The following is a 12,390-nucleotide window of genomic DNA, read 5'->3' as shown; positions in this document are numbered from 1 at the left end:
TTTGCTTCAAGAAATTAACAGCATTACTTCACTTACATGGAGTGATAGAGCAATGAAAGCAATGGAAAAAGAACATTTGCAAAAATAATTAGTATTTTCACTGACAGCCTCAAGTTGGGCAAAAAATAAAAGTGTGTGAGCATAAAACAATGCTTTAGAAAGTCCATAGTCAGGGAAAACAAAAATTACAAGACGGACAGAATATTAACAACTTGGTGAAATAATGATGCTTCAATGGTGTCTGAAGTTCTTCTCCATACTTTGTCCAAATGAGATAATTTTGAGATGTTAATTTTCCACTTTCTTATTTTCCCTTCATTCCAGTTATAAGCAAGAAGTTAGGACCTTTGTTATTTCTTTTACTCTGAATGTGTACTGATTGGAAGTATCTCCTTGAAATCCATTTTTTCCAGCCTGTAGGAAGAACCCAGATTAATTAAAAAGGCACTCTAGGAAATGTAATAGGGAACACCTTGGAATGTAGGGAGAGGAAACACTTCCCCTATCTAGTCCCAAACATTAGATTTGTGGGATGACAATGAGGTATACCTAGGGTGGTCAGATCTTGGGAAGAGCAGCTCCCAAATTTGACAAACGTTCTCTGCCCCCATAGGGAATGACAGCAGTCAGGTCAATGACCATGCAGGCACTGACCACAGTGCTGAGGAAACCACATCTATTCCAGCAATAACAAGGTGGACAGTAGTTGAAAAGCTTCTCAGGGTTTACTACTGCTAATGACCCTGAGACCTCAGTACCATCATAGTATGTGTGTGTCAAGCTGAGAAGAAAGCTGTATTCTAGTAACATGGGGTATCTTCCTAGTCCAAACAGAATGCAAAAACACTTTGTAGCTAGTAGCAGCTCTCCCTACACAAAGGAAAGATTTTTTTTTCTTTATTGTCAAAGTGAAGTACAGAGGGGTTACAGTTTCATATGTAAGGCAATGAGTACATTTCTTATCCAACTTGTTACCTCCTCCCCTCCCTCATTCCCACCCCCAGCCTCCCCTACATACCCTGCCCCCGCCCCGAGAGAGTTGTGCAGTTGGTTTACACCATTTAGTTTTATAAGTATTGCTGTTGCATTGGTTTGTCTTTCTATCCTTTGTCTCTCAATTTTGGTATTCCCTTTCCCTTCCTTAGTTCCAATACACATATATACAATATCCAGGGTACTAAAATCAGTTACAATGATATCAGGGGTAAAACCATGGGAAGGGAATGTGGGGAAAAAAGGGGGGAATGATTTCACATGGAATGTTGAAAATAAAAACAATGATATACCACTTGTTTCCATAACTTAAAGTTCATTTCGCTTAGCATCATCTTATGTGTTCATATGGGCATAGCTATTGGGCTATTGTGATCTTCTGCTAGGACTATCCTAGAGATGTACTAATTTTTCCCTATGAGGGAAACCATAGAGTCCATGTTTCTTTGGGTCTGGCTCACTTAGTATGATTTTTTCCAAGTCCTTCCATTTCCTTACAAATGGGGCAATGTCATTCTTCCTGATAGATGCATAGAATTCCATTGTGTATATGTACCACATTTTCTTGATCCATTCATCTACTGAGGGGCATTTGGGTAGGTTCCATATTTTAGCAATGACAAATTGTGCTGTGATGAACATAGTTGTGCTGGTGGCTTTAGTGTGGTCTTGGTTATAATCTTTTGAGTAGAGGCCCAAAAGTGCTGGAGGAATTTCAATACCAAACTTCAAGCTGCAAGCTGTAGTAATATAAAGCTTGGTATTGAACAGGCCTGAGGACCAATGGAATAGAACTGAAGACCCAGAAGTGAACCCACAGACCTATGGCTACTTAATCTTTGATAAAGGTGCTTAAAAAAAAGGGAAGACAGACTATTCAACAAATGGTGCTGGCAAAACTGGTTCAACACCTATAACAAACTATAACTAGACCCTTACATATCACCCAGCACCAAATTCAATTCCAAATGGATCAAAGACCTCAAAGTAAAATCAGATACCCTGAAAACACTATAAGGAGGAATAGGAGAAACACTTTGGCTTCTTGGCACAGGATGAAACTTCAATAAAGGCCCAGAAACACAACAAATCACAGAAAGGTTGGACAAATGGGACTGCATCAAACTGCAGAGCTTCTGCACGGCAAAGGACATAGCTTGCAAGATAAACAGAAAGCCCACCGATTGGGAGATCTTTACCAGCCCTACAATGGACAAAGGCCTCATATCTAAAATATATGCAGAACTCAAAAAATTAAATTCCTCCAAAACAAATCCTCAAAGAACCAATGGCCCCCTCAACAAGTGGGCTAAAGACCTAAAAAAGACTTTTCTGAAGAGGAAATGAGAATGGCCAAGAGACACATCAAGAAGTGCTCATCACTTGCTATAAAAGAAATGCAAATCAAAACAGCATTGAGATTCCACCTCACCCCAGTAAGAATGTCCATTATCAGGAAAACTAATAACAACAAATGCTGGAGGGGATGTGGCCAAAAGGGAATTCTACTACATTGTTGGTGGGAATGTAAACTGGTTCAGCCACTCTATAAAGCAGTATGGCGGTTCCTCAGAAGGACAAAGAAAGATTTTAAAACACTCAAAGGTGATCTTTGACTAGCTCAGCAAGCTGCAAACAGCACCAGAATCTAAAGGGTAGTAATTGCAAAAGACTTCACTTGGTTTTCTTCTAACAGTTGCTGAACATCAGGCTGGTACACTAATCTAACCATAGATGCTCTTTAATTTTTTTTGCCAGTTCTGGGGCTTGAACTCAGGGCCCGAACACTGTTCCTGAACTTCTTTTTGCTCAAGGCTAGCACTACCATTTGAGCCACAGCGCCACTTCTGGCTTTTTCTATATATGTGGCGCTGAGGAATCGAACCCAGGGCTTAATGTATGTGAGGCAACCACTCTACCACAGGCCATATTCCCAGCCTCATGGATGCTCTTCATTTAAAATGTTGGTAAATTTAGTTTGCCAGTATTTCATTGAGTAATTTTTTTATCAAGGAAATGGAAATAGTTTTGTTTTCACCTTTAGTTTGTATAATAAGTTAAAACTAGCTTCATAGAATGACTTTGGAAATGTTGCTTCTATTTGTATTTTGTGGAACAGTTGGTGGAGCTTTTTTTTCCCCAGAAATGTTTTTCTCCTTTTTAAAAAAAATATTTTTTATTGTCAAAGTCATATATAGATGGGTTACAGTTTCATATGTAAGGCAGTGAGTACATTTCTTATCCAACTTACCTCCTCCCTTATTCCCCACCCCGCCTCTCCCTCCCCTTTTCCTTCCCCTCCAATGAGTTGTACAGTTGGTTTACACCATATAGGTTTGTAAGTATTGCTGTTGCATTAACTTGTCTTTTTATCCTTTGTCTCTCAATTTTGATATTTCCTTTCCCTTCCCTATTTCCAATATATGTATATACAATATCCAGGGTACCAAAATCAGTTACAGTGATCAGGGGTGAAACCACTGGAAAGAAAGTGGTGGAGCATTTATCCTGATTCCTCTTTAAAGGTATGGTGGAATTCAGCAGTCAGTCCCTTGGTCCTAGGCCTTTCTTTGTTGGCAATTTATTCTTATTACTATTTTAATTTCAGCTTCCCTTTACCTATACTTCTCAGAAAGTTCATATCAAACCTTCTTGAAAACTACCTTTTGCTTCTGTCTTGCACTCAGACACTGTGGCAAGGTGTCTCAGGTTACCTGAGCTGTGTTTGTTTTCAGGTTTACAGAGTAGCTCAGATATAATAGTTGCCCTTCTCAGGACAGTACCAAGCTACAGAAACTCCTAGATATGCATAATGACAAAATGAGCTTCTCCTCCAATGCTGGCCTGCCACACAAAAGGATAACTATCATGTAAAAACCTCACACTGAATTTAAGACAAGAACTCTGGCTTTATCCTGCAACTAGGACTGCCAGTCTTTTGTCATTCAAACCACCTGGTTTACCTTGTGGTTGTGGGGAACTAGGGCTGGAGGTATAGACTTCCTCTACCTCATTTCTATGCTTTTCCATTTCACCTCACTCAGAGTCCCACAAAGGAAGCTGCTACTCTAGCATCTTGCCTCACCCTGTATCTCAGCATTAGAGTACATTTGAATTTTATTCCTTTTCAAGTAAACACCCTACTGGGATACCTTAGATGAAGCTTGAGATCTGAGGATTGAGGTTCAAAGCCAGCCCAGGCAAGAAGTCCATGAAACTCTTATCTTCAGTTAACCACTAAAAAATAAAGCCAGAAGTGGCTCTGTGGCTCAGGTGGTAGAATTCCAGCCTTAAGTGAAAAGGCTAAGGGACAGTGTCCAGGCCTTAGGTTCAAGCCCCAGTAATGGCACAAAAAAATTAGAAGCCATATATTAAAGATTGTCCAACACAGAATGGAATAAATCTGGATACTTAAATAACAACTGAAGTGGCCACCCACCCACCAGAACATCCTCCTTGAACACTTACATGAGCAAAAAGCATATATTTATTTTGTGCCACTAAAGTCTATTAACTATCTTTACAATTACATTACCACTGAGCAATAAGTTAGCATCCTATCTTTGCATTCCTTTTTTCTTCTACCGCCTTTCACTCTTTACATGAATGGAAAGATACACAAACAGGTAAAGAAAGAAATGGTCAATACACATGTAAATATATATATATATTTATTTATTTATTTAATTGTGTGTGCGTGTGTGTGTGTAATCACAAATCATTGGGAAAATACAGGTTAATAACTAAGTGGCAAGAATTAAAAACACTACAAGTACCAAATTATGATGAGGATGTGGAACACATAGAACACTTCTAATTATACTGGCAAGTATATTAACTGATACAGTCATTTTGGAAAACTCTTCACCTGTCTTAAAATATGCCAACTCTATGATATACCAATTCCAAGGCAGGTATATGCTACAAAATTGAGTGCTGTGTTAATCAAGACTTGTACAGAAATATTCATAAGTCAAAAACTGGAAACAATTCTAATGTTCATCAATAAAATACTGGGGACAAAGTTGCAGTATGCTCAAATGAGAGCATATTACACAATAGAAAAGGAATAAACTGTTGGAATGCAAAACATGGGTGAATCTCACAAATATTATATCGTACACATAAGGCCAGATGCAAAAGAGAGTCTTATGTTATTCCATGATATCAAGCTCAGTAACAGGAAATTTAACTGATCGTATGAAAAAATCAGGGCAAGAGGTTGAAAAGACATGCAGAAATTGTCTCTATATGAGACAATACATATGCCCTGATGACTATAGAGAGTACATATAAAAAAAATGTTAGGGGCTGGGGATATGGCCTAGTGGCAAGAGTGCCTGCCTCATATACATGAGGCCCTGGGTTCGATTCCCCAGCACCACATATACAGAAAATGGCTAGAAGTGGCACTGTGGCTCAAGTGGAAGAGTGCTAGCCTTGAGCAAAAAGAAGCCAGGGACAGGGCTCAGGCCCTGAGTCCAAGCCCCAGGACTGGCCAAAAAAAAAAAAAAAATGTTAGGCTGCACAATTAAGTTTTGTATATTTTTTTCACATATGAATTCTTTTTTTGATAGCAGTGGAGATTGAGCCCAGGGTTTTGTGTATGCTTAGAATATACACACAACCACTGAACTATAGTTCCAGCTCCTTAAACTTTGGTCAGTCTAAGTCCTTTCACTGGAGCAGGATTTGTGCTCCTAAGGATTTATATATACAGACTGAAAAAACTCTAAATAAGTTATAAAATATATAATGGTATATACTAATACGTACCACATATTAACATATATGTACACTATATAGCATATAATGGATTATGTATACAGGCAAGATTTTTGTTATTCTTAAAAATGATTATCATCAGGACTATTTATAGTCTCCATACTATAATAAATTATACTTATTTGGACACAGATACATTCTATATTCTACTCCAAATGGTAGTTTTAAGTTTGTGACATAGCAATTCTATTTATAGATTTAAAATCAACTATTAGAAGCTGAAGTTTTCTGACAATTGCTAACCCAATAAAATAACTCAGCTGAAGAATATGTTAAGATGAAACCATCAGAACTTGCATTGCAACATTTAATTGGCAAGAACACATCTGGGAGTATCCTGAGCTGATTAGCATCCATGGATTATCATAAACAAATCTCCAGTGGTGGAACACCCAGAGACTGTGGAAACAATGATAGATGAGATATATAGTAAGATGCCAAAATGGTCAATTAACAAGCATCAATCATACCACAAGATGAACCAAGGGAAAACTGAATTTTATAATATTCAAACAATACATTTGGAAATGTAATATTTGTTTCCCAAGAATATCTATTTAAGGGGCTGGGAATATGGCTTAGTGGCAAGAGTGTTTGCCTCGTATACATGAAGTCCTGGGTTCTATTCCTCAGCACCACATATATAGAAAAGGACATCACTTTGACAATAAATAAGAAAAAAAATAAAATAAAGAACTACAAGTCCCTTTTCTCTCATAAATTAAAAAAAGAAAGAAAGAAAGAAAGAAGGAAAAGGCCAGAAGAGGCGCTGTGGCTCAAGTGGCAGAGTGCTAGCCTTGAGCAAAAAGAAGCCAGGGACAGCGCTCAGGCCCTGAGTCCAAGTGCCAGGACTGGCAAAAAAAAAAGAATATTTAATATTGATAAGGCAACTAATACAATACAAAATAAGACCTAAGCATTAGTATAAATGAGCCACCATTCAGCTTTGATATCCTGTAATGTAAGGTCTGCCTCTCAAAAGTTTTATGTGAAGTCAAGCACCAGTAGCTCACATCTGTAATAGGAATTCAGGAGGCTGAGATCAGAGGATCAGGTTCAAAGTCAGCCTAGGTAGACAAATCCATAGGACTCTTACCACATATTAACCAGCAAAAAGCCAGAACTAGAAGTGTAACTAAAGTGGTAGAGTGCCAGCCTTGAGTGAAAAAGCCAAATTAGAGTCTGAGCTGCTTAGGTCAAGCCCCAGTGTACACACACATACACACACAGTTTTATGTTACCACATGGATTATATGATTCCATTAGGTGTGAAGTGAAGAAAATCCAGCTATTGTATTTTTTTACACATAAACTGAGGCCTAAAGCTGCTCATAAACTGGCAATTAAAGCCAATGTGAAGTGATTTCAACTGGTCAATGTAACATGGAGCATCAGGCTCACCTTACTTACAGGAGCTTCTCCACAATGTAACAGTTCCCAATTTTTAAATGTTATAGTTTCTGTTGAAAATTCTCCCACATGGAAATTAAATAGATATACCCGGTCTCTATGAGGGACTTTTAATTAATTCCTAGGTTCAGAAGAGAAGGTAGGATTTTTTTTTGTCCAAGTGGTAAAAAAGAATCCTACAGAAAACACTGATGGAAACAAAAATCTGAAAGAATCTCTAGAGAAAAATGATGTCCTGTTTTGACAATTTGACTGCCTACATTACAGCAAAATAATTATTTGGACTAAGGAATACAAAGTTTACTAGTCACTAGTCCCCAACTCAGAGGAAAATTTCATTTGCTCACTTCATTGTCTAGCATTGAGTATCAGTGCTCCTCTACACTAGCCCTGTTCCCCCATCCTTACTTAGCATGGCATTCCTTGTGGCAGCTCTCTGTAGAACAGAGGTCTTGATGTGAAGTTCCCAGATTCTTTGGAAATGTTTATAAAAGCCCTTAATATTTACATAAAACTTGAAACTATAATATATTTTATCCTATAATATATTTGATCTCAAAAGTAGAAACTGCAATTCCAAAATGAGATCTAACAATCTATGTTGTCAGATCAGCTGCACTCACCCACCATCAAGTAAGCTCACCTGGATGCAGCCAGCCCCAAGCTCCTCTTAGCTGCCAGAACTCTGCTGTTGCTCTTCAGCTCAGTCCCCCAGGCTCCCCATTCTAACCCAGAAAGTCTCTAACAGGTGGAGGATTGCAGAATGACCACCTTGTCAGAGCCTTCTCTGGGCATTGCCTCTGCAAGCTTGGAATGTCAGCGAAATCAGCTTCTCAAGGATCAGCAGCTCCAGTGTCTTTACTCGAAGGTTGCTGCCTGCCAAAGGAAGGTTTTTTTCCTGGCCAGGCTCAAACTACAAAATTGGAATTGGCAAGTCCTTTCTGGAATAGCTTTTCCACTTTGTTTTGTTTTTTTTTAAAACAGAGGAGGTTTTTGTAGACATGATTTGGCACATGAGGGGGCCTCTAAAGTCAGACTGAGAGCATAAGCAACTTCTGGCGTCACTTAAGTTTTAATCAAACTTAGATAGGGTTCCCATTTTTTAAAATCTTTTATGAAGGTGGGCTTGGGAAATATAGTTTAGCAAGCAGAGTGTTAGGTCCTCTCCCTGAGGGCTACATGCAGATGCCCCCACCTCATTAAGTCTCCACCCAGTTACCTGGGTAACCAGCAGACTTGGAGGCAGTTACCCTCCCTTTCCCTGAGGTCACATCCTAATCCACCTGGCCACACCCCTTGCCCCTGCCCTAAATAAAGCAGGGCTGGGTGGGGGTTGCCCCTCCTCTCCCTGCTCTCCCTGCTCTCCCTGCTCTCCCCTCTTTTCCCTCTTTTCCCTCCCTTCTTCTTCCCTCTCTCCTTCTTCCCTCTCTCTGTCCCTTCTCTCCAGCGATGGATCATCTTGGCCACAGGCCAGCAGTTCGGTAATAAACGTTCTCTCCTGCCTGAATACCGCATGGCTTTCTCCTTTACCGGCTACCTACTTTAAAAACCTTACATATATGGTGCCGTGACTCGGATGGGGCTTAAGAGTCAGGACAGGCAGAATTCCCATCTATTTTTCTTCTTTTTCTGGGAGTATCCCAGTCCTGACGGCCCTTTTTCCGTGAACCAAACTGCTGCGAGTCACCACGTGGCACTTTTCACTAATACCATTGCTGGCCTCCACACCCACCTCCACCTCCACACCACTTGTCTACCCTGGTGAGTGAACCCTGCTTGGGTTCTCTGCTGCTCCGTCCACCACTTCTGCCGCTTCTGCCTGCCGCTTCTGCCGGGTAAGCTCATCCACTCACCAGGCGCCTCCCTCCCGTGCTTTTTGGGTTTTTTGTTTTTTGTTTTTGTTTTTTTGGCCAGTCCTGGGCCTTCGACTCAGGGCCTGAGCACTGTCCCTGGCTTCCTTTTTGCTCAAGGCTAGCACTCTGCCACTTGAGCCACAGCGCCACTTCTGGCCGTTTTCTGTATATGTGGTGCTGGGGAATCGAACCTAGGGCCTCATGTATACGAGGCAAGCTCTCTCGCCACTAGGCCATATCCCCAGCCCCTTTTTGGGTTTTGCATCACAGTCACACCCAAGCCGGGACACTGCTAGCACGCCTCTTGACAGTGCAATGAGGCCTGCTCGAAATACTCGCTCAGATACAGTTTTTGCCACTGCAATGGTAAATGGTTAGAAGTCACTTATATTCAGGCTCTCTTTCTCTTTTCCTCTCTTTCTCTTCCTTTTTCTCCCTCTCTCTCCATCTTCCTGCTTACTTGCTTACTTTATAAAATTCCCAAGTCGTACCATCGTTGTGTGCCTTGCTCACAAAGCTGCCTCTTTTCACAGACCTCTGAAACTGAGGCTTGACCACCAATGTGCTTTGTCAGCAAAGATATCTAAAAGTTCTTTTCTCTAGCATTGACCACGTGGTGAATATTGGGTTTAACAGGCATCAGCTCAGGCGCCATTATGCCACGTGTTCTCTGTTAGTGTGTTTGTGTCCTACCACCCCCCTCAACATGGCATCCCACTGGAGTTTATCAAAATATGGTTTCTCCGTTTGATAATCTGAAAATTGTTGTTTGCTAGCAAAATTGTTTTTCTAACCGACCACGTGGTTTTAAAATATTGGGGGAAAAAAAAGTCATTTACTATTGGAATTCCAACAGAGTCTACTGCTGAAACTCATTTTTGCATGCTGTAAAACCTATGTGCACAGTGTGTATGTCTGTGTAAATGTCATTTGTTAATATGTTCATCTAGCTATATATCTGTGCTAAAACTCATCACATCTACTGAGTTTTGTCATTGCAGAATTCTGGCAAGTATTTGGTCAGTTCTTGACAAGGTACAGGTAAGCTCTAGTCCCCTTGGTCTCCTTGTTGTTTTAATTGGAAATCAAAAAGGGCTTTTGTGGCAAAGACGCCTTGGATTGCAGTTCGAAGCCAGCCTGGGCTGAAAATCTCCCTCAAACTCCATCTCCCAACTAACCAGCAAAGAGCCAGGCTGGAAGCATGGCTGAAGAGACTTCTCTCTTACCAGACAAATGCTGGAAGTGGAGCTCAAGTGGTAGAGTACTAGCCTTGAGCAGAAGTGCTCAGGGACAGTGCCCAGGCCCTGAGTTCAAATCCTGTGAATGCCAACGAGGGCAAGCCATCCCAGCAACAAGCACCTAGACCACTGGAACTCAGCCAGTTCCGTGAACAAGGATCATGGAGAGGAGTAAGAGGAGAATGATGTCACATCCTAAATGGAGTCACTTTGTCTTGCCCTTTCCAAATTAATCAGCCGGGGATCAAGAGATAGTAGCTTGTCCATCTAATGTCCATGCCTGAGTATAAGAACTGTCCAAGTCATCCAATTTTTAATTTTGTGCCCTAAACCCTTCCTTTTGCCTTAATATTTTTTTTTGTCTAGCCCTGCCTCAAGAGACTTCTTCCAGGCTTCATTCAAGGACTGGCATCTACCACCAAGGGACCCTGCTGCTCGCCTTCTCCAGGAGGGGCCACATTTCTGCCTTTTACCCCTAATGCCGACGCGCCTTGTCAGCAGGAAGCAGCCAGAGAGAGTCTTCGTCCTTTTTCATAACTATTAAAAGGCTGGAATGTTAGGTCCTCTCCCTGAGGGCTACATGCAGATGCCCCCACCTCACTAAGTCTCCACCCAGTTACCTGGGACCTGGAGGCAGTTACCCTCCCTTTCCCTGAGGTCACATCCTAATCCACCTGGCCACACCCCTTGCCCCTGCCCTAAATAAAGCAGGGCTGGGTGGGGGTTGCCCCTCCTCTCCCTGCTCTCCCTGCTCTCCCCTCTCTTCTTCTTCCCTCTCTCTCTCCCTTCTCTCCAGCCATGGATCATCTTGGCCACAGGCCAGCAGTTCGGTAATAAACGTTCTCTCCTGCCTGAATACCATGTGGCATTCTCCTTTACCGGCTAGCTACTTTTAAAAAACCTAACACAGAGTATTGCTGAGAAGGAGGCTCATCCCCACCAACATGAGCTAGAGGTGGTGACTGCAAACAATGAAAGATTGCCTTTCTCCAAACCAGGGGACCAATTAGAGATGTAACTTGAGCATGCTAGGGTAATCAGAGACTGTATAAATTTCATAACACTCTTCTGTATAACATTTCCACTCCCACTTCCTCCTAAGACCCCAGGGCAGGGTAGAGTTTTTTTCCCTGTGTAAAGTCAGGCCACCTCTTCTCTTCATTTCTTTCTATCATCATTACTTCTCCCCTCTCCCAACCACTCCACATTCTGAAGCTATACACTTGGGCTTGGGCCAGCCATTCACTCCCATTAAAGGATTCAAGGAAGGAAAATTAACTTTTACCAGTCATATAATCTTAAGAGAGGGCTTTGAACATAGAAATATGAAAAGGTACTACACTCGTGTATAAAGAAGGTACAAAAGTGAGACATTACTGAACTAGTTAAAAGTCAGCCTTGAGTTGCAGTAAATAAACTTACAAAATGATGGAAGCTTAAGATTTGTAAAGCCAAGCAGCAGAAAACAAATGCAAAATGCAAAAACACTGATTCCCTAGATAAAATTCCAAGAATTAACGTATTAATAAAGCAGAAAGTTTAAACTATATCTGAAAAAAAATAGACAGCTGTTGGATATTAATACCAAAAAAAGCTGAAAATTTCTACCAAAATATAATGGCAGGCAAAAATATATATTTTTTTTACAAAGATATGATATAGATGATAAAATCAGCAGTTCTGGAATCTGACAGACATTCTAAAAAGAAGAGGAAAAAACTTGGCAGTAATTGTCTAAGACATAATGAAAAAACACTTTGAACATGCTCACTATAGAGATTATTCAAAGCACAGTAAATACTTCCTAGAATTAAAAGGACCATTAATCAGCTGAGCACTTCATGCCTATAATCCTAGCTACTGAAGAGGCTGAGATTTCTGGGAATGTGGTTTAGCAGTAGAGTGCTTGCTTAGCATGCATGAAGCTCTGGGTTAGGTTCCTCAGCACCACATAAACAGAAAAAGCCAGAAGTGGCTCTGTGGCTCAAGTGGTAGAGTGCTAACCTTGAGAAAAAGGAAGCCAGGGTCAGTACTCAGGCCCTGAGTTCAAGCCCCAGGACTGTCAAAAAAAAAAAGGAAAGAAAAAAAGGCTGAGATCTGAGGATGTTGGT

At 40.9% G+C, this 12,390-nt stretch overlaps 1 protein-coding gene across 1 annotated transcript in view; it reads right to left on the bottom strand.

Annotated features, from left to right (window-relative positions):
• Nucleotides 1-642, bottom strand: part of Il31ra (interleukin 31 receptor A) — a 56,211-nt gene extending 55,569 nt beyond the window's left edge. Inside the window, 1 exon segment of the mRNA XM_048368258.1 lies at nucleotides 597-642. Within this exon segment, the coding sequence (XP_048224215.1) occupies nucleotides 597-642 (46 nt within the window).
• Between the last annotated feature and the right edge of the window lie 11,748 nt (nucleotides 643-12,390).

The sequence above is a fragment of the Perognathus longimembris genome, chromosome 19 (genome assembly GCF_023159225.1).
Source record: "Perognathus longimembris pacificus isolate PPM17 chromosome 19, ASM2315922v1, whole genome shotgun sequence".
Lineage (NCBI taxonomy): Eukaryota > Metazoa > Chordata > Mammalia > Rodentia > Heteromyidae > Perognathus > Perognathus longimembris.
Note: the sequence above shows the minus strand (reverse complement) of the source record. Positions and strands in the feature narration are given on the sequence as shown.